The sequence below is a fragment of the Elgaria multicarinata genome, chromosome 9, assembly GCF_023053635.1.
Source record: "Elgaria multicarinata webbii isolate HBS135686 ecotype San Diego chromosome 9, rElgMul1.1.pri, whole genome shotgun sequence".
NCBI lineage: Eukaryota > Metazoa > Chordata > Lepidosauria > Squamata > Anguidae > Elgaria > Elgaria multicarinata.
Genome location: NC_086179.1, coordinates 63488035 through 63510772, shown reverse-complemented (window position 1 = coordinate 63510772; position 22738 = coordinate 63488035). Strand labels below are relative to the sequence as shown.

The window sequence follows — 22738 nt, the reverse complement described above, 5'->3', positions numbered from 1 at the left end:
CCTGGCCAGAGCCTGAAATGTGTGGGAAGAATGCAAATCTTTGAGCTTTGAATGAGAAGCAGAAGTACGTTGACATGAGGTGGCAATCGCTCATGTTTTTGCATAACATACGGGAACTACCCACAGTTGGGTTTGTAGGTATGCAGAAACACAATTTTTATTTGAATAATGGCAGTAATTTTAAATCACTAAGAAATATCATTGCTTAAAATAAGGGACTATCTACACCCTTTCTGTGTCTGAAATGAAATTCTAAAATGCATAGTTATTAGACCACATAGACAAATTTCTTTTGGTTTAACCTTTTGCAAGTGGCACAACTGGATTAAAGAAAAACAGTTAACATGATATAACTTTAGAGTATGTCAGAGAGAAACTGGGATTGAGGCTATAATGTACAAATGCACACAGTGATTTTATTTCCGTTGAACAGTTTTAAGCATTTTATAAAACAGGCCTCTTTCTGTTTTGCAAATTTTAAATTAGCCATTTAATTGTACAAGAAACAGAATTTCTGCTGGACATATCAGTTCTGCTGGACATTTTTCATAACACTTTAAGATGGCAATATAGTGCTTTTACCTGTGTAACTCTCTCTGTGTATGTGTGTTATACATATTATACGTATACATGCATGGGATTGGATCCCACTATTTGGGCATGCAGTTTTTGATTTTTCCCATCCCCTTTTCTTCCCTCCAGCGCCCAGAGCCAATGAAAATTCTCAAGGTTTGGGGTACCCTGCTGAGTGTATTAGGCTGCAGTGCAGAGGGAGATCATGGGGAATTGGGTGAAGGATTCATCTTTCCCATTTATAGACAAGTGTCTCTGCCCAATCTTCTGCCATTTCCTGTTCCCGCTCAGCCCCCTATGCGAGATCCTACTCCAATCAGCTGGGACCCCAACACTTGAAGGAGAGAATGGGAACGTCTGTTATTATTATTATTATTTATTTATATAGCACCATCAATGTACATGGTGCTGTACAGAGTAAAACAGTCTGCATCCAAGTGTAAGATACCTAGGTGTAAACCATTGTCTGTGTGAAATTGCATAGGATATTCATTTAACATAGCCACATGGCTTTGGGGCTGTGGTGCTGAGTAAGAAGAAACATTATGAATATTGTTGTGTGTGTAACAGGAAGGAAACCGATGAAACAGTGTGACATGGGCCACAGCTAGACCTAAGGTTTATCCTGGGATCATCCAGGGTTCACCCCTGCCTGAGCACTGGATCCCCTGTGTGTCACCTAGATGAACAGGTTTGACCCCTGGACGATCCTGGGATAAACCTTAGGTCTAGCTATGGCCATGGTGTATCAACATGGAAGACCCTGTATCTAAGGGCTTATCTACACCAAGCAGGATATTCCACTATAAAAACGGTATATAAAAAGCAGGAGCCATACCAAGCAGGATATAGTGGTATGCAAGTGGTATGAAAGGGGTATATGGTATGTGTCAATGGGCCCCAACAGTTGTCAGTGCACTTCAATACCTCTATAAAGCAGTAGTGTGGTTCCTGCCTTTTATATACCACTTTCATAGTAGAATATCCTGCTTGGTGTAGATGAGCCCTAATTCTTCATTTATCAGTGGGATACCCATGCTGGAGTTGGGTGGGGGAATTCATTTGCTGAGACTAGGATTATGACAGCGATCATCGGACCTTTGATGATTTGAATCAGAGTAACATATTCTTGGGACAAGGCTTGGGACCTCGATACTTGAGGGAGCGCCGCTCCTTATATATGTGCCTGCCCAAGACTTGAGATCTGTTGGAGGAGCCCTTCTCCGCTTCCCACCAGCACAACACATTCACTGTGATGGGACAAGGGAGAGGGCTTTCTCTGTTGTGGCACCCCAACTGTGGAATGCCCTCCCCTTGGAGTCCCGACTGGCACCAACACTGATTTTATTCCATTGCCAAGTGAAAACATGGCTTTTTAACAAAGCTTTTAATGCTTGAATTCACCACGTTAATTGTTTTAACTGTTTTAATAGTTTTACTGCTTTTAAATTATATATTGTTTTAACTTGGTTTATGGTTTAATTTGTTTTTAGCTGTGAATATTTACTGTTTTATACTGTATGCTTTTATCTGTACGCCGCCCTGAGATCTTATTGGTATAGGGTGGGATATAAATGTTTTAAATAAATAAACAAATACTACTGTATAATTTTCTACTACTTGAATAATCCTGGGGAGATGATCACATAAATTTTTTAGCTTGTGTAAAGAAATACAGCCTGACACTGTCAAACTGTACTTCCATTAATACTCTTTGGAGTTTGATCAAAAATATGATCAAACGGCAACAGTCAATATATTCTGTCCTAAACACCTGTTTGTTTGTGTAGCTCATGCTCAATCCAGAGTTTAATGAACTGTGTTTCACTTTTGATCATGCACTGCAAGTTTTCAGCACCCACTGGAGTCATTCATCTCTAGGCAAAAGTTAAAGAACTAGTATACAAAACACACATTGATTTGGATATGTTGAGTCAGTAGTTTGCTAAGCATCAGTAAAAAAAGCAGGTCAGGTCACTCAAGCTGATACATTAATTTTAAGAAACAATCCATGTGGAATTGTGAATGATAAGAAATTACATGAACAAACTGTAAGAACTGTTGACTTCATCCAACTACTTCTTGGAATTTTTATGCTTTGGCTTGCTTCGTGTGTGGTTATTTTGTGCCATTGATCTTAAGTGTGTTTCTTGACACAAATGTAATTCTAACCCCTGAGCTATATCAGTAACAGGTTTTAAATGTACTTTGGCTGGAAAGACAAACATACAAGATACATGAACAGGTTCTTGCTGACCTATATGGTACTGGCATTATAATAGGTCATATTTCAACTAGTATGTGTTTGATAAATAGCCTGCCTCTAAAAGCTCTGTCCTCGGTGCTAAAATCTCTCATGATATATGGGCACGTCTGGCTGATAAATTCTAATGTCGGCATGTGTGTGATAGTGATTCATCAGTTTTGTAAAGAGTGTGCTCAGTGAAACGTATTGTATTCATGAAGATCCAGATTTTGGATATTATAGGATTACCACTGGGGCCTACCACCTTAAAACACATGTTGAAAATGCCAGCAACTGTTAAGAATTATGAAGAAATAAGCACATTTTAATATGAAAGCAAATGAAGTTTAAGGGATATTTTAATCAACCAATGGCAATCTGGGAAAAGAAAGAAGACATGAACATGTTAAGAAAGCACTACGGTTTTATATAGATGCACTTCTGGTCTTTACTAAAATCCACATAATTACTGTATTTCTTCAGTTCTAAGACACACTTTTTCCCCATATAAACATCTCTAAAAACGGGGTGCATTTTAGAATCGTGGGTGCATTTATTATTTCTTGGAATCAAACCTTTTTTTCTGTTGGTGGTACTGAAATTAGTGTGCGTCTTACAATCGAAGAAATACGGTAATAGTCCAGACTCCTTTTTAAAAGGTTTGTGTTAAAATTCCTTGCCATTTGTAGGATATAAAATGGTTGGTCAAATTAAATTTTAAGACTTCTATGAATATGAGTTTCAGTCTTTAATGTTGGGCTTTAGGACAAGTTTTTTTTTTTTAGTGTTCTGCTTCCAAATGCTGTTTGAAATGGCATAATGGTAAAGAACTCTGGATCTCCAGTAGTGACTCCTGATAAACCTTCCAGTTCCTTATTCAAAGTAACAAGCCAGAGGAGGGAACCTTAGGTACAGCAACTAGCTATTTATTATTTATTAAATTTATATCATATCTTCCTCCTACGATAAAACTCAGGACAGGCTACATCGGGTTTCCAGGTATTTCCCAAATACTCATCCAGATTTATTTATGCTTCAATAAGATTACTGCATCACATGGCTCCAGAACAGAACTTCTACACCACCAAAGCTGTTGGTCCACTGCTCATCTACATACCTTTCTGTTCAATGCTGGCCCAAGACATTTTGCTGTCTGAAGTGAAGCGCAAATGGTGCCCACATCCATTCAGGCCAACACTTTAAAGAGTTTTGCTGCACCATTCTAAGATCAGTTCCTGACTTCATCTATTCTAGTTGTCCCTCATGTGAAGCAAGTCCCATCATCTTGTATATTCCAGAGCTATGCCTGTTCCTGTTCTTCGTATACCTTTCCGCTCTCCCGATAAACTGCTTTCCAGTCTTTGTCCCGCTGCCTACCTTCTGGATTTTGTGTTGGACTGTGTTCAGATAACATTTACCTTCTTCAATGATCTTGCTATTTTTTTTATTTAGGAATCATGCTTGATGGAATAAGAGTTTTGAAACCTTTAGTTCGTTAAAAATACTACAGAAATGACGATAATACCAAGTTTAGTTTGGAGACAATCGAGTGCTTCTTAGATTATAAATTAAATTTAATTCCCAGGATATAGTTTTTTGGGGTGAAAAATTGTGAAAAATTACTGCTGAGCTAGTGAAACACATACTGTTTTGAAACATGTATGTGAACACTTAGAGCATTTTGTTGGGTACCTTTTTTTCTGTTTTCTTTTGCAAAACCACAGCCTAAAACAAATAAATATGTTCTAAACAATCATGGCTATATTTCCACAGAGTTTACCAGATATTAAACTGCACGTGTTGGAAAGTATACACCAAAAGAATGCCATTAGAAAGAAAGAAATCCAACTTATTTTGATTGTAATCAAAAATTGTATTTTCCTCATAAAAAAGTTTCACATACTCACTGTGTCTAGTCTACAGAATTTGTCCATTTCATTACACCACGGGTCAATTCTAGTTTTATTGGTTCACTGCAAAAACTCGTGGCTAATGTGTGTCATACAACACAGGAGGAGGGTATTACTCAGTTCCACTATTCCTACATTTAATTAAAAAACAACAAATACAGAAAAAATTCTCATCTACTTGCACTTTTAGACAGTATTGAGTGCCTCTTTGATTATAAGAAGTCACACTATAAAGTCCTAGAAAACAATTTGGTTGGCACAGAACTCTTCGAAGACAGGTGTTTGTTTTTTAAAAAAATACCACACCAGTAAATATTTGTATTTGAAGCCACCACCATCAACTAAGTCCAAGGTTTTGAGTTCTATGGAGGAATACCATTTTTTTTTTGCCTTTTTATAGAGCACAATGACAGTCTTGTGTACCCCCAGTTTAAAACAGTACAGTAATATTGATATCTCATGACATGTTAGCTGGAACCCCTATAACTGTTGCTTGGACTTCTAGTGCTGTGCTTTTCTCTTTGCCAGTATCCCAAAGAGTGATTAAAGGAGGATAAAGCTCACTGAAAGAAAAGGATTGTTTCTTCAGGTAATTCCTGAAATAGCTGTGTCCTGCATCACAGTTCATTTCATGAGAGATGCAACTGAAGAGAGAGACCACACAAAAGAATCCCAAAAGGGCACCAAGGCAGGCAAGGAATGTAGTGATGTTGCTTTTCTCATAATTTGTCATTGCCGTATCCAATCTTTTTGTGGTAACATTAATACATTGTCTTGCATTTTGCAGTTGGACAGTGGGGATGTCCATACAAATTTTATATTCCGTTGATGGGGTGAGATGTGTAAAATTATAGATGTTTATATGGGATGGAATTCGAGCACTCTGTGAAGCCTGGGAGTTTCCATCTTTCGGAAAGGCAGTCCATCTAATGGCAGTTTTCACTATTTTAGAATTTGCTTTCCAGGACAATAGTACAGAATTAGATCGCACGCCTTCCACTTTAATAGACAAAGATTTATGGTTATCCTGGGGGGGAAAACCATCCACATTAATCATAATGGATTTTAAATCTGCACCAACTAAATTAGTCGCTATGCATGTGTATAGGCCACTTTCTTTTTGTGTTATATCGCTGATATCCAGAGTTCCTTCTGAATGTACATAGTACTTGAGAGAAAAAGTGTTGGGCAAAAGCTTATGTCCTGATGGAGTTATCCAGTATACTTCAGGCTCTGGTTCTGCAGTTGCTCTACAGTGTAACGAAACATAGCTGCCTGTTTCTAAATTTAGGTTTGTGGGAAAACTTTCTGGAGCGATCAGTGGAAGGCAAATTTCCATCATTTCCCTGAAATGAACCTTCCTCACATTCTGGCCTTGAAATTCAGGAGGATCCACACAAAATAATGACTCTGGCTCCATGAATCTAATGCTAGTTTTATTCATATTAATCCATCGGATGACACAGTCACATCGTATTGGGTTGCTGTGTATGCTGATTTCCTTGAGGTTAGGCAAAGATTCAATTGTACTGCGGTACAGGGCGCTAAGTGCATTACTGTTGAGCATGAGTGATTCCAGCCGGGGAAGTCGATAGAATGCATTTGGATGTATATATGATAATCTGGGGTTATTGGTTGCTTCTATTTTTCTCAAATCTGGCAAATTGTCAACAGCCAAATTATCTATAGATATCAGTTCAGGCATGTTATTAATTCCCAATTCTTTGAGGTGTACCATATTGCTAAAATCTCCTCTTCGTATTCTGTTAATGGGGTTCTTGTTTAGATCCAAAAATTTAAGATTTGTAGCTTTTTGAATAGCTGTATGGGGCACTTTAACTAATCTGTTGTCATAAAAAGAAATGCTTTCTAAATTGTCAAGGCCAGCCAAGGCATTATCGGGTACTTCTGTGAGATTTATGCCTGCTAAAACCAGGCTCCGCAGATTGATAAGGGGCTTAAAGTTCATATCTTCGATTCTGATTATTGGATTTTCTCCAATCATAAGAATCTCCAGATTAGGAATAGCTTCAAACCACTTACTATTGATTACTTGCAGACTATTTGAATTGAGATGAAGTCTAAGAAGGTTATCAAGACCTGTGAAGGCTCCTGGTGCAATTGTGGAAAGTAGATTGTGATTAATGTAGAGCTCTTGAAGATTGTTCAGTCCAGAGAGACATTTGTCAGGCAATTCTGTAAGTTTGTTTTCCTCCAGGTACACTGAAAGAAGTTGGGGTATCTTCCGAAGTTCAATGTTGGCCACTGAAGACAAACTGTTTTGAGATAAATCCAAACCAGTAAGATTTACTGGGAATTCTGATGAGTATTCAATTTTTTTTATGTTGTTTGCCTGTAGAAGTAGAACCTGTGTGTCAGTAGGCAATTGGGTTGGAAAAGCAGAAAGACCTACATCATTGCAGTCTACTGTTGAAGCTTCCATGTATATAGATCTTGGAGTAAACCAGGGTCTTATCTCACACGTACATGACTGTGGGCAATCTGCTTTTTTATCTACAGCTTGTACTAGTGCAGTAATAGTTAGGCCAAGTAAAAAGTGTATTTTGAGTGGCATGTCCTTCATCTTAGCTCAGTATTCCAGAAAAGTAATTGGCCCTTAACGATTGCACAATTACAGTTTTTAAGTTCAGTAAGAGTTGGTCATTTGATAAGACAAACACTTGCATCTGTCAAATGATGCATGCTAAAGGACCAGGAAACTCCTCTGCTTCTTGGAAATAAGTGGCATCTTTGCAATCACTTTGTCCAGTTATAAGAGGCATATTTGGGGAATGATGCTGTTCTCTTCATAAGGATAAGTATAGCAATGCATTTGAAAATGAAGTCCATCCAGAAGTTGGTAGAAAAGGAAACAGAACAATTATACGGTAGTATTAATTTTAAATCCCATGATGTCGTCCTTCATTTTGTTTGTTTTGGAAAAGAGACCTAAAATATAAAGAAAGGGAACAATTAGTACTGGCAGCTTCGAAAACAACATAAGCATAAATATTTGTTTTAGGTAAAAATGTATTGGGTTGTTTACTGCACGTGATATTCAAACAGTTGAATATACTGATTCTAGAAATCTGTATTGCCATATCTATATAAAACACTGTTATCTGGACATGTAATGCTAATGTAGTCATCACGTGGGTGAGTCAGGGAGAAGCAATGCATGCAGATGTATATACATTTAAATTCTATTATAGTAAGTCCTGGAATTGAATCTTAAGTTATGTTTATACAGTATTAATCCTAACAGTGCAATGCTAAATGTGTCTACTCAGAAGTAAACCACATTGTTCAATGAGAGTTATTCCCATGTAAGTTTATATTGAATTTCAGCCTTAGGCTTACAGCTAGCCTTGAATTCCTGGGTATATATGTTAAATATTTATTTATTTATATTTATTTATTTATTTATTACATTTATAGTATATACCGCCCCATAGCCAAAGCTCTCTGGTTGGTTTACAAAAGTTAAAAACAGTGAACATTAAAAACAAAAATACAAAAATTTAAAAGCATAAAAACAGCAATACCCATTTAAAACAGCTATTCTGGGGTCATTTAAAAACTCAGTATATGTTGTTAACTGCCTGAGAGAAGAGAAAGTCTTAACCTGGTGCCGAAAAGATAACAATGTTGACTATACACAGACAGACACAATTGGGATCTAGTGTTAGATGTCACTTTGGGATCTAGTGATAGATGTCACTTTGGCCATTACCCCACCATTTGTAGTGAGATGAACATATACTAGATGATGATACCCACTAGCACAGCATCACATCAAAACACCCTATATATCAAGCATAGCATATATATTACATGTCTGACAAATCAGTCACATTCCACTTTGTGCTCTTTATGTTTTGCTCCTTGCATTAACAAGTGACAGAGGCAGCATTGCTTACAAACTGTAGGATAAGGTCAGTGGTTCATTGACACTGATAAATATATTTTGAGATATAGCTGGTTAGGAAAACATGGCTGGAAAACAGTGCATCATTGACAAGGTTGTCTCCTAAGGTGTAAACTATATAAAAGTCTGAACTAACACCTGATTTGTCTCTTTCCCTTCGTTTGTTGATATTGAGTCCTTATCTGTAAAACTGACCACTTTCAGATAACTAGTAAGTATTCTGCCAGTGATGAATGTTATCTGAAATGAACGCTGCTGATGTCAGCAAGAAAGGCATATTATGTTGCTTGGAACCATCTTTATTTTTCTTGCTTTAAAATATTTTATTCTATAGTGTATTTACATCTATTCTGTAACACATAGCTATAAATTTCTCCTTTCTCTATTCTCTCTCTCTCTCTCTCTCTCTCTCTCTCTCTCTCTCTCTCTCTCTCTCTCACACACACACACACACACACACACACACACACTGCATGTGGCCTTTACCATTTTTATTATTAATATTAAATATGTTACTTTGTGAGTATTGAAGGTATCTCAATAAAATATTTCAGTGATCTTTTCAGCAGCCCTGTAAAGTACGTCCTAATTATTACAATTTGCAGACTGGGTCCAAAGGAGAGAGGTGGTGGCTTCCCTAAAGCCACTTAGGTTTGTATCAAGGTTTAAGCTGGATCAACTGCACTGGCAGAAGTGGGCGTCTGTGGTTCCTCCTTCCCATAGTCCCCTGAAAATGCCACCCAGAGAGTCAGGAGAATGGGATGAGCTCTGGTGTCAGGAGGACAGGGGCTCCCCCAAAAAATCCTGTGAAAGAACTTTCCACGATTGGAAGGTCCCACCATCTAGGGAAGGCAGATTCTAGATGCACACCCTAGTATGGTGGAAGAAACTTCTGTGAGTGGAAGGCCCCTTCTTGTGGAAGGCAAATTCTAGGTTCAAACCCTAGTAAGTTGTTGCCTGAGACGACATATGAACTAAGGACATCTGGGCTCATACACTTGGCCACAACTCAATAACATAATATCTTCAAGCTTCTTACTCCATTGCTATCATTGATTTCAGTGGGACTAAACTGGAGCCAGAAATTTGCAGATTATAGTCAGATCGCATAGGAGCTTTGCAGCCCACTTTTAAGACTTGCTAGCTGCATTGGAATTTTAGAAGCAGTTTTGAAGTTGCTCTAGGCAACAGGAAGGGGAGTGACTAATCGTTGGCAATATCCTTTAGGCTTCCACAACAGTCTTTCCAAATGTATTTATTACATTTATATCCCATCTTTTTCACTCCTTAAGGTACCCAAGCCAGCGTAAATAATCCTCCTCTCCATTTTATCTTCACTACAACCCTGTGAGTTAGGTTGGGCTGAGAGTCTGTGTCTAGCTGAAAGTCACCCAGTGAGCTTTCATGACTGAGTGGAGACTAGAACCTGGATCTCCCAACTCCCAGTACAACACTCTAACTACTACACCACACTGGCTCTCTAACCACTACAAAGCATATACATACAGTATCTTGCGTTGGAGATTATTGTTGGCCTTTCCAGATACCACAAGTTTGAGTGTCCCGGGTGTAGCTATGGGCAATGATGGCACTGCAATTTAATTATTTGCATGTATTTATTACATCTCGCCCTTTGTCCATGAAGCACAAGGCAGTGTGCATAGTATTCTCTCTCTTTCACACACGCACGCACACACACACATGCACACACACACTGTGAGACCAAGCATGCAAGCCCTGCCCACAGTCTTCCCTACTCAGATAGAAACCTTTTCAGGTTCAGGGTTTCCAATTGTAAGGAGACGTCTAAGCATGTTCACCTCAACATACTTAGAATCTCACTTCAGACCTTCACACTGATGGTGTGAAAGTTTCTATCCAGGATAGGATGCTGGGGATGGAGCTTATGCCCGGGTCCCCAGAGCCCCATTCTTACCTGAATAGGGATCTAGCAAAGGTGGACAACTTTAGACCAGCGGGCCAAATCAGGCCTTCTGGCGTTGCCCAGATGGCAGTCTTTTTAAACCTTGATGGGCCCCATTTCCTACATTTTTAAAGGTTGGAATGTCTCTCCTAAGGTTTTAAATTAAAATATGTTGGTATTTTGGGCTCTTCCGACCACTGGAATATGGCTGCTGAGAACTTCTCAAAGACTGAAAGAGGTTCCCTACTGGTCCAAGGTTACTCAGTGAGCTACATGGTTGAGTGTGGATTTGAACCTAGGTCTTCCCAGCCCTAGTCTGATACTCTAACCACCATCACACTGACAATACAGCCTCTAAACTGCCCTTATAGTATTGTCTAATTACTGCCTACATCTCACTGGTTTTCATTTCATGCTGACTCTGTCATGTCAGGTTTGTGCTGATAATCACATAGATATTTTGGAAAGATACCTGGTATTTGTTGAGGGTTGTGTATATACCCAAAAAGCCTTTTTTTGGTTGTTGTTCATAGTTATTATCCAAGATCTGTTTTTGTAGACCACCTTTTTTTTTTCTTTATATGTAGGTGTAAAGCATTTTAACTTGCAGTTTTTAAACATATATAAATAAAATCAACAGACAATGTGTGAGATAAACATGCAGAGGAAACATTCTGCTGTTTTGAAGTTTTGTAATGCATTTTTGTGGTGATGGGCCAATTCATTTGCAATGCAAAGTACCATTGGTACAAAGTAACATAATCAAATCTGTTCCACGAAATTAGGTACGCTTCAGGCTTGCACTGAAAAAAAAACATATATCTCAATAAATAATTAAATAATCAAACTTCAGCAAGTTAAATAATCAAACTTCAGCATTAGTTTTACAAGCTGAATTACCTACCACTCTGCTGTCCCTATTGCTGTTGAATATGAGATCTGGAAACTTCAGTTGGTCCAAAATAAGGCAGCAAAATTGTTAAAAGGGACTGATCCATGGAATCTTATTACGCCAGCACTTTTTGATTTGCACTCGCTTACAATTCAAAATGCTAGCATTATTTTTAAATCCCTAAACAGCTTGGAATTAGGGCTGTGCACCGCCTTGGGTTGAATCCCTGAAACCGAGGCGAGGCGGGCTGATTCGGCCTGCCTCGCCTCAGTTCCAAGTTGGCTCTGGAGTGGCCCGAGGCAGCCTGAGGCCAAAGTGGATTGGTACCGAAGCTTCGGGATGCCTTGGGCCACTTTGGATAGCGCTGGACTCATCTCCCGCTGCCCACTCCCCTGCCGCCAGTCTCTTTACTCTATAAAGTATTTGGTGGGATTTTTTTCATGATGCCAGCACAGTTTCTTAGAAGTATTGCAAATGCAGAGCTAACACTATGGAGGGACTAAGGCAAAGCCGAGAGTGTAATATTTGGGTCAAGGTTGCGTTGGAAGTTTATCCTTGCTAATGCCTATAGGTAAACCTCTTTATTGACACTAGCAGATTTTAGCTACAGAAAAGAAGCTGGTGAACAGTGAAATCAAGAGGAAATCCATACGGTGTTATTTTGCAGTACAGTTCTATATCCCTTCAGTGTTGGCTTATTTATAACATTGCACAGCCTCGGCATATGATCTCTTGTTCAAATGAAGGATGGGCTTAGAAAGGAGGGGGGAGATTTTGATATTAGAAAAGTAAGATTTCATAGTCATTAATTCACATTCAATTGAAAAATAAAACTCAGTTTGGAGCCAGTCCTGGGCATGACTATGTACTATATGTAGTCAGATATGGAATTACTTGTGTTAATAAACTGTTTATGGAGTTCACTGAAAAGTAATGATATAAGATAGGGACTGCTGGATTGGACTGAAGATCTATCTAATCCTGAATTCTCTTTGCAATGCTGTGCAGCCCAATGATTCTGGGAAGCCTACAGACAAAGCATGAAGGAAAGAACAAACTCCATTTTGTTCCTGACATCTGCCATGCGGATATATACTGTCTCTGAGCAGGGAATTATCATTTACCTACCATGGCGAATTAGTTATGAAATTATCTAATCTTCCATCTAAGCTAATGGCTGGGTTCACACAACATGCTAACCCACACTCAGTGGTTGAGTGTGAGTTGTTGTTGAAGAATGGGTTTATGTGTTATCTGAACCCAGGACATTTTCTGCAAGGTGGCTTGTTAACCATGCAGTGTGGCTTATTTTTCTCAAGCTACTTTAGGAACCCATGTTTTTTTGTTGGGTTATTCAGGGTAGTTAACAAGCCAAACTACATGGTTAACAAGCCACCCTATGTAAAATGTCCTGGGTTCATACAACATGCTAACCTGTGGATCAACAAATAACCCATGGTTCAACAACAATCCACATTCAACCACTGAGTTGCATGAACAGCGTGTTCATACAGTGTTTATTTCAAAACTTATTAATTGTCTAAAGAGAGTACCTTCTTTCTTCAACCTACTGCCACTTTGTTTCTTAGGTGATCCTAAATTCTACTATTAATAATCAAGTTGTCTAAATACCTAATCACAAATTTCCATATGTAAGTGAAGCAATATTTAAATAATTATTTAGTTGTGCAAAGTTAAATGGTATGGGAAGTCCAGGGAAAGGCAGTAGAGAATGGCAATTTGTCTTGAGTCTATAGTTTCCACATCAAGGGTCTAAAGGAAAAGGCCTCAAAGCCTTACAGCCCACAAACCCTTAACAGGAAATTTCCAGAGGGGCTATGCTCTCACTGCTGATACACAATTCATTAAGAAGTTCAATTGTATACCCAGAGGCTTGAATTGGGATGAAGGTGTTTTGTTTTTATTTTAAATTACATTATATGCCTTAATTGGCCTACCCCTATCTGTGTGTTCCCATCAGCAACTTTTTGTGAATAACTTCTGTTAATAATGTGATAGTTGCTGTCTGAACATTGCACATTTCCTTTCCCTCTGACCTCATTGTTTACAATCTCCCCCCACCCATCACCGCTCTACAACCATGTTAGTATATATGCTTGTAAGACAGGTGAATACTTCTTCATGCATGTGATGAAGTGGACCATGGTCCATGCACGCTTATGCCATAATAAATGTCTTAGTCTTTAAGGTGCCACAAGATCTTTTGTTATTAACAAGAAATGCTAGTGAATGAACTCCACACAACCCTCCAACATACAAAACCAGGAGCTCTAATTTTAATCTATAGGCATTTCATAACTAAGGGTGCAATTCTATGTATGTTTACACAGAAAGATGTCCTACAGCTTCCAGCAGTCCCCAGCCAGCATGGGGAATGCTGGGGGTTGTAGGACTTCTTTATGTGTATACATCATAGGATTGTGCCTCAAGATGTTTCTGTGCTGGACTTCCAGGTATCACAGTGAAGAAAATGCAACAAACCATTCTTTAGCTACTACCTAAACAGGAGATGGCAGTCAGTTTGGGGCTATACTAAGAGTCCAAAGTCCAGTTATCACAGGTGCCATAATATTATCACATGCTGAATGAAATGGTATACAGAAAGGAGAGCCATGCTTATTTTGACAGGCCATTGCGGACTTCGCTTGTGTCAACTGATGGTATAGATTTTTCTTTCACACATTTGTGATTAATTTCTAACCTTGAACAAAGAAGCATACAGTGCAGTTAAGCATGAGAATTTGTTGCACATAAATTAATATTTTGCATTTAATTAGACAGAGAGAGAGAGAGAGAGGAAAGTAAATTTCATTTCTCTTTCAAATGTGCAAATATCAAAATGAAATATTGATCGTAAGAATGCTTCATTTTTTTTAATGGGAAAGACATTTTACACTCATTTCCTAATGCTCAGTAAGAGTGTGAGTTTATATACAGGAGGAACACAGAGAGCTTAGTGGATATTGGAAGATTTCTTGTTAAAAGCTAATATGCCTCTGGCAAAGAAGCTCTTTGGTACCACTACCTGCCAGCTACAATTGGCATGCTGAGGAATGATCAAGCTTCTTATTTCCTTGCTGTCTCACATTTTAAGACATTTCTGGCTTAATATACAGATATTCACTATATAGATTGTTTTATACTAAAATAACTGGATTGTTCTATTGTATTCCTTCTATAGACATAAACACATACACACCAACTTTTCCTGGGTTTAATTTCGTTGTCATTCTCCAACATGACCAAGAAATGGAACCTAAGAATAGTCCAGTAGTAAGACCTGGTTTGTAGCTTGCTTTCAGATAAGTCTAAGGGCCACAACAGTAATTACTTCAAAGATGTAGCAAGCAGCAATATCTTTTTTTCTTTTACCCTAGATAAGTGCAGGGGGTGGGGGGCTAATCTGAATTGGGATCCTAGTGTTGGCGGAAGGGGGACTTTAACCCTCCCCCCTCTGTTGTGCTACCAATTCAATTTGGGAGCCATGCCTACAATTCATAATGCTATATAGTGATCCATTTGCTTTAATGGATTATATTGACATTGTAATTTACAGGTGTGGACCCCCGCAATCCAGATCAGGACCACAATGTGTGGGTGGGTGGATGGACACCAGGAAAAATTTCGTGACTGTTCAAGCAGTACGACAATGGAACCAGTTACCTAGGGAGGTTGTGGGCTCTCCCACACTAGAGGCATTCAAGAGGCAGCTGGACAACCATCTGTCAGGTATGCTTTAGGGTGGATTCCTGCATTGAGCTGGGGGTTGGACTCGATGGCCTTATAGGCCCCTTCCAATTCTACTATTCTATGATTCTATGGTAAAAGACCCCCACCCTCTGCACATATAGCAGAGTGCAAGAGAACAAAAGATGTAGCTGCTAGCTACATTTTTTAAAATTATGCCTCCTTTTGTCCCCTGTAGTGAGTTGCAATCTGGGATATAGTTCAGTAAGGATAAAAGCTCCTTTTTGTAGTAGTCACTGGGATCACCATTATCTGGGGAAAGGGAACAGTATTGTTTTGCAATGTATGTGTCCTACTTCTGCCCTTGTCCATCATAATGATAACCCGTTTCACTACTACTTAGGGGCGTGGCTATATTAGCCATGGCCTGACTGTGTAGCCTTGGGTTTTAGCCTCCATTAACTCATCTGTACAATGGGAACAAAAGTGACTTAATGCACAGAGCTGTTTGTGGAGTACCAGCAACATAAAAAATCATGAAATACTGTGATAAATGTTAGAAGATTTGTCAGAAAGCCCCACTGGGGGAAAAGGGAGCATACAGCAGTAGTTCTTCAGGGTACTCTACCCTAAACCATCTGGTATAAACATGTTGTTTTCGTAAGCATCAATAAAAATAATTTGCAGCTGTAATATCTCCTTGTTGAAATGCATCCTTTGTTAACTGTGGCAGTAACATTGGCTGTTTTTGGAATAAATATGTTCCGGACTCTCTGCGTGACCCTTTGCAGACTAATTATCTCTCTTGTAGACAATGATTGGTATGCCTTAATTAGGCTTGTGCCTCTTGCTGTCACTGATGACTCATGGTTTGGTTCTCAAGGAATGTGTGTATCTCTCATTTGAGCAGGAATGAATAAAATGGAACATTGTTTTTAATCTCTGGAGCTAAGATCCAGTTAGAGTGGGCAGAAAGGAAAGAGAATGTAAGGCACTAGAAATCTCTCCCCCACACTAGCCATATAAAGCTTTTTAAGAAAGAAAGAAAGAAAGCAGTTTGAATCTATTATCCCCTCTTGCTAATGAGGAAAACAGTTCATTTCACATGGGCCCATTTAGAGGTGGGTAGGATTGCCCAAACACAGCTGTATTTACACAGTTACCTCTCAGAGAAAACTCCATTGAAAAAGATATTTCATGATTTCTGTTTCTTGTGTAAAAATAGAAAAGATTACTAACAAAAACGTGGGAAGGAGATTGTGGCTTGCTTGTCTGGACTAGAAAGAGAAATCTGTCAAAACTACAACAATGTATTGTTCTTAGAGAGCAATACCAGAGAGCTTCGGCTATTGGGCGGTATAAAAATGTAATAAATAAATAAATAAAATAAATAAATATTCAGTTTACACTGGTTAAATGAGTTCTATTCTAGACTAATGGGCAATTTGCTTTCCCAGTTGATCTGTATTATTTTGATAGTTTCCTTCTAATGTGATATGCCATTTCTTTTATTCTCTTACTTTCCTGGGTACGCTGATGTGAAAACTACTCAGAACAAGAAGTAAAAAGTTTACCACAACAAAACCTGATAGAGCACTGTATGAAGTAGAATATGTGAGTGACACAAGAACATTAACAAGAATTTGTTAAAGCACAAAACTGAAGGGGATGAGTATTAATACAGAGGGAGAACAGATTTCATCAGGTGTGACATTATCAGGTCTAAATGTTTAAAATAGCTTAATATTTTGATATGGCAGCATGGACACAAGTGATACACTTGGAGAAAAGAGTGAGATGATAATGTGCAAGTAACATGGCAGTCCAGGCCTTTTGGTGAAGCACTTCAATCTCTAGCAGCTGATGCCTGCCTCCCTTGCTTTGTTCTCAGTTGTTCTCTTAAATTCAACCCACTTGAGAGAGAAAAATTAGTCCCAGCCTGAGATGGTGAATTCCTAGTATCATTTCCCTGACAAGCATAGAGTCAAGCTAACTATTTTATATGGTTTTGATGTGTATATAGGTATTTTCAAGACCCATTCCACACATTTTGTAGAGTGAGGTGAACACATTCTGGACTATTCTATTTAAGGCTGCAGGCGTGTTGTTGTATTTTTTGAATGCTTCTCTATGTACACAACAGGGCCAATGCAAGACCTCCTGCCATTTGACGTGGAAGGTTGTGCTGCTGCCAGCCACTCTTCTCTTTCTCCCCAGCTGCAATGACAATGGCAATGTGAACCCACTTCCCCCTCCCCCCTTCCTCCTCTCTCCTCCCTCTACCATGACAACAATGGCGGGTGGCTGCTCTCTTCTCCTCCTTCACCCCATGATGATGCCATGGCTGCCTGCCCTCCCCCACAACTGCAACAATTGCCCAGGCAGTGTCTGCCTGCTCTTCTCTCTTTTTTCTTCCTCCCTACGATGGCAGTGACAGTGACAGTGACCACTGCTAGCCCCTTCCCCCCTTCTGGTGGCACTACTGTGAGGGGTTCTTTCTCAGAGCGAGGCATCGGCAGAGAGATGGCTCTGAAGACTGCCTATGCCACAGCAGCACAGGCAATCTCCACAACCACCTCCCCACCAATGCCTGGCCCTAAGGAATGACCCTTCACAGCAAAGCATTTTCAACCCTAGAGAGCTGCACTGGTCACACTCTCTTCTGAGTGGTTGGTGGGGCTTCCCAGAGGATCTACCCACCCAATGCCATTCTCTGAGGCATCAGCAGGTGGTGCTCCAGACGGCTGTGCCAGCTACTCTTGCCACAACAGAAAAGCAGCAATCATGACTTTCTGGAGTGCTGGGTGGAGCAGACACTACTCCTAGCTTCTTCCCACTTCTTGGAAGGCCCAGCACTGATACACAATTCCCACCATTTATGGTGAATCTCTCTTTGGATTGTTGGGGTTTTGAAGGTGGCTAATAGAATTAAACAGGTCAAAACAACATTGCTAAATGCAATAAAGGGTTAAAAGGCCTCACAGCAATAAAAAAAACCCTAAAATCTATAATGCCTGAGAGAAGGGAAATGTCTGTGACTGGTGCAAAAAGGTAATCCCGGAGACCGTCGCCTCATTCTAAATATTAACTGGATCAGGTCTGAAATTGCTGTGTTAAAATTTCTAGAGGGTCTTCTTTATGGAGAAAGAAATTGGCATTGAGGATCATGACTAAAAATAAGACTTGGTATTTCACCTGTATAAGGTATAAGTAACTGGGCTCTATATCCCCATTTTCTTTGACTTTGTACAAAGAGTTTTAAAAAGAACATAAGAAGACTCCTGCTGGATCAACCCAGAAGCATGTTTAATTTAGCAGTTGGTTCCCAGAGTGGACAAGCCTATGGGAAGCTCACAAGCTGGACTTGAATGCAATGCACCTTCCCTTTCATGTTCCCCAGTAACTGGTATTGAGTGCCATGCTTCCACTAATCTTGGAGGTAATGCATAGCCTTTCAGGCCAGTAGCCATTGATAGCCTTATTCTCCATTTATATGTCTAATCCCCTTTTAAAGCCATGACTTCATCCTGTGGAAACAAATTCCATAATATAACTCTGCTGTGTGAAGAAGTACTTCCATTTGTTTGTCCTAAATCTTCCACCATTAGCCTTATCTATTTATTATTTATTTCAAATATTTATAGGCCGTCTTTTGGGGCAAGAGCTCTCCCAAAGCACCATGCCAGAATAACATTCATTTGATAAAATTTATAATAAAAAAGATGTGGTAATAAAAAAAGGAAAAGTTCCGCAAAACAACAAACACGAGTGTAAGACAGAATGTACAGCGCAACTGCTGCTATAACCCAGTCTGAACAAACATAATCAGGGGAAGGCCCGGATAAGCAAGGATGATCCTGGTTCTAATATTATAAAAGAGGGAGAAAACATCTCTTTCTCCACAACATACATAGTTTTATACACCTCTGTCATGCCCCCTTTTGCTCACCTTATTTCTAAACTAAACCCTACACAATGTAACCTTTCCTCAAAGCGGGGTTGCTCTAATGTCCTGATCATTTTGGTTGCCCCCTTCTGTCTACAATATCTTTTCCCAACTCTGCAATATCCTTTTTGAGGTACAACAACCAGAACTGTACATAGTTTCCCAAGTGTGATTGCACCATGGATTTCTATAAACAGTACATTTAAACTAAGTGAATAATTACAATACTTTGTGGACCATTTACATGATCCTCTTTCTTTTTCTTCAGATCTCTTGGTTAGATGATGCCTGAGGGAGAGGCAAAGACTTAAAATAATTTGTATGAAATTGTTAAACTCTTCCTTTTTGGGCTATTAAAGGCAGATAATCTGGAAGGTTCTTGCATCATAAAAAATCCCAACCCTATTATACCTAAGGACTTTTGAGACTACCCTTCATTTAAAAATAGTGTAGAGAAAACTATGGGAATGAGAGAGATTGGAAACTTTAAAAAAAATCATTATACTCTTCTATACCGTTATGTAAATTACGCTTTGGTCTCTGCTATTACTCTGAAACTATTTAGCAGGATATGGATAAAGGCTATGTTAAAATGTAATTCTGCAACATTGGAATTCTTGTATAATCTTTAAAATGCAGTGAAAATACAAATGTAAAATAGTAATATTCACGTTGCTAATAGAAGCTGGTGAACTCCCTTCTGCTTGACTCAAGCCTTTTATTCCCCCCCAAGCTTTCCTTGAGAGTAGTAATAACGCACACATTTATTTTGTATTAGCATTCTTGAGAAAAAGCTTGAAAAAACCAAAATGGATAAAATTCAATTTCCTCAGCCTCCTCCAGATGTGCTCTCCAGATGTTTTGGACTTCAACTCCCATCAACCCCAGCTGGCATGGCTAATGCTGAAGTTCAAAACATCTGGAGGAAATCAGCTTGGGGAGTGCTGTGTTACATCCTTCCAAAGCGGTAACCAACAAGGAGGAGGATTTATTAAAGACAGAAAAAGTGTTCCCAGACTCTCTTAATTCAGAATCATACTCCCAAGCATGCTCGAGGGCATCATTTCTGCTGAGCATGGAGTATTAGTTTTCTCCACATCGTGATTCAGTTTGGAAGACGGAGAAAACCAGAAATGGCCTTGTGCCGTCACAGTTCAAAGTTCTCAGGGGAAGCTGATTGCAGTTGAGGTACTTACTGGTAGGACAGGGTCACAAGAGGTTCAGGTCTGTCAGAGCACTGGGGAGGGGACTGGCTGGAGGGACAACTATTCCTTTAGCAAAATGCAAGTGCCTTATGAAGGCTGGCCAGTCTGGTCTTGCTATTGGCCCCTGTCCTCTGAGGAGCGGTAAAGTGCCCTTAAAGGGTCTTTAACTGATCCTGCTCTCTTTGACTACAGTAGCATGGGGGGTGATGGGATTTGCACTGGGAACCTGTCTTCTGCTTCTGAGGACTCCGCAGAACACCATCTTCCAGCCTGAAAGGTACAGGAGTAGGGAATGACGTCTCTCTGATAGGTGGCACCTCCCTGCCCATGTCTTCCTCTGAATTTGAGGGAGAGGGGTGAAGACTGGAGAAAATAAAGCTGATCCTATGTTTCCTGGCAGGAAATAACGTACCTGAATCGAATCAGGGGTATCATTTCCAGTTAAAGAGAGGCCAGAACAGTCTTTGGTGAGCCCCTCTGTCTGGCCAGTAGCCTCCTAACCCAGTTGTCCCTAATGTGGTGCCTTCCAAATGTTTTGAATTACTGTGTTATCTGTACAGCACCATGTACATTGATGGTGCTATATAAATAAATAAATAATAATAATAATAATAATAATAATAATAATAATAACATGCCCAGTCCTCAAGGACGGTGGGACTTGCAGTCCAAAACATTTGGAGAGGGCTCTAGGTCGGGAAAGGTAGCCCTAACATTTTTAAAAAAAGGAAATTTGCTTATTTGTTTGGGAGTTGACAGAACCAGCAGGGAGGTGAATTTTGAATTAGACTTGAATTCAAAGATGTCTGGGCCTGACTAAAATGGGCTGAGACTTTTCAAACTCCCAATCTCCAGCTGAATATTAGATATCATCACTGACAGAAACATGATGATTCTAGGCATTTTATTGGCATCCCAGACATTTTTGTATTGTGAGGTAGTAGGTGTACCAAAATGTTCACAAAATAATGTGTTATTCAAGTTTCCCTGGTTTCCTTCATATCAGTAGCAACTGCTGATGGAGCTCGGAAACTCTCAACTTGAGGACACTGTCATATACATATAGTGGATGTTTGTATACATTACAGTTTGAATAGATATAGATATTTTTATAGATATAAAAAGTGTTTATTCCAGCTCTCAGTTGTATTGCATGGCATGCTGCAAGCAGAAGAATCTACCCTCTGCATTAATTCATGATACATATGAAGTTAAAAAAATGGATAATCTTGATATATTTGTAGGAGTGTTACTCTAATCCTGAACTAGGGCCAACGCTAGATCTGGTCCAGCAAAACGCCTCCAAAAGTGCATGACAAAAACATTCCATAAGAACATACAGAATCAGGTTTATTCAAAGTTCAAAAATGTAGTGTATTTTGGGCCACAAAACAACCCTTCATCAGGGGAATTGTATTCATAGAAAATACAAGCTTTGAATAAGCACAGAGGTTTAAAATCATGTTCTGCTCCATCTCACTGATGGGACAGAATACATCCTCAGAGATTTTACTAAAAGTAATGCCAAACCCATAGTTTATACTGTATAATTCCCTTCTTAAAAAACAACAACAACATTCCTCAGCATTAGAAAAAGAATCAGCTTTGGAAAAACAGAATTGTAGAACACATTGTCAGTATTAAACAGCAAAGTGTGGAATCACCACTAGTACAATTGGGGATAGATAAATTGTATAAATGAGCCTTCCCCAACCCGGTGCCTTACAGATGTTTTGGGCTGCAACTCCCAATATTTCTGAGCATTGGCCATGTTGGCCTGGACTGATGGGAATTGAAGTCCAAATCTGGAGGGTCCATGTTGGGAAATGGTGGTATAGTCTAACAGGTGTGACTTTGGGCACTACAAAGAATTGCTGAAAACAAATTGACAAGACTTTTCATAGGAGAGAAAAAGAAGCCAGGTGTATTTTAAGACTGGCCACTATGACACCAGTTGGGCTTAATAAATCTTTTGGTTTTGCTATGCTAATGCGAAACTACTGCTGTTTTCCGTTAGAGGAGAGATCTGTTCTATAACTGTGTCAATTAATCATGAATGCATCGTTTAATAAAAAGATCATAACAGTGTTATTAACACAGAATTCACATGGTAGTACAAAACATTATTTAATGTTTTTCACAGAAGCATAGAAGCACACAAGAAGCACATAAATTCATATCCAAACGTTCTAAAATGGAGATATGGTCGTGAAAATCTGAAGAGTCAGATAATTTACAGCCCACAGTATTTATTTGCAGCAATAAATCAGAAAATAGTTAGACCTACTGTAGATGTCACACAGCACATCCTCTTTCTTTCTTTCTTTCTTTCTTTCTTTCTTTCTTTTTTTGCTTAGGAGAGTGAAAAATATAGTTCCCACTGACTCCTGGCACAAAGGATTGAACT

The 22738-nt window shown here is 39.2% G+C and overlaps 2 protein-coding genes across 2 annotated transcripts in view; one reads left to right on the top strand and one right to left on the bottom strand.

The window, feature by feature from the left end:
* The window catches only part of IMMP2L (inner mitochondrial membrane peptidase subunit 2), a 575031-nt gene that overhangs the window by 222968 nt on the left and 329325 nt on the right, over positions 1-22738 (top strand). The window lies entirely within an intron of this gene.
* Positions 4600-22738, bottom strand: part of LRRN3 (leucine rich repeat neuronal 3) — a 54629-nt gene continuing 36490 nt past the window's right edge. The window contains exon 2 of the mRNA XM_063134023.1: positions 4600-7677. Within this exon, the coding sequence (XP_062990093.1) occupies positions 5186-7312 (2127 nt within the window). The 5' untranslated portion in view covers positions 7313-7677 and the 3' untranslated portion in view covers positions 4600-5185. The remainder of the gene's footprint in view (positions 7678-22738) is intronic.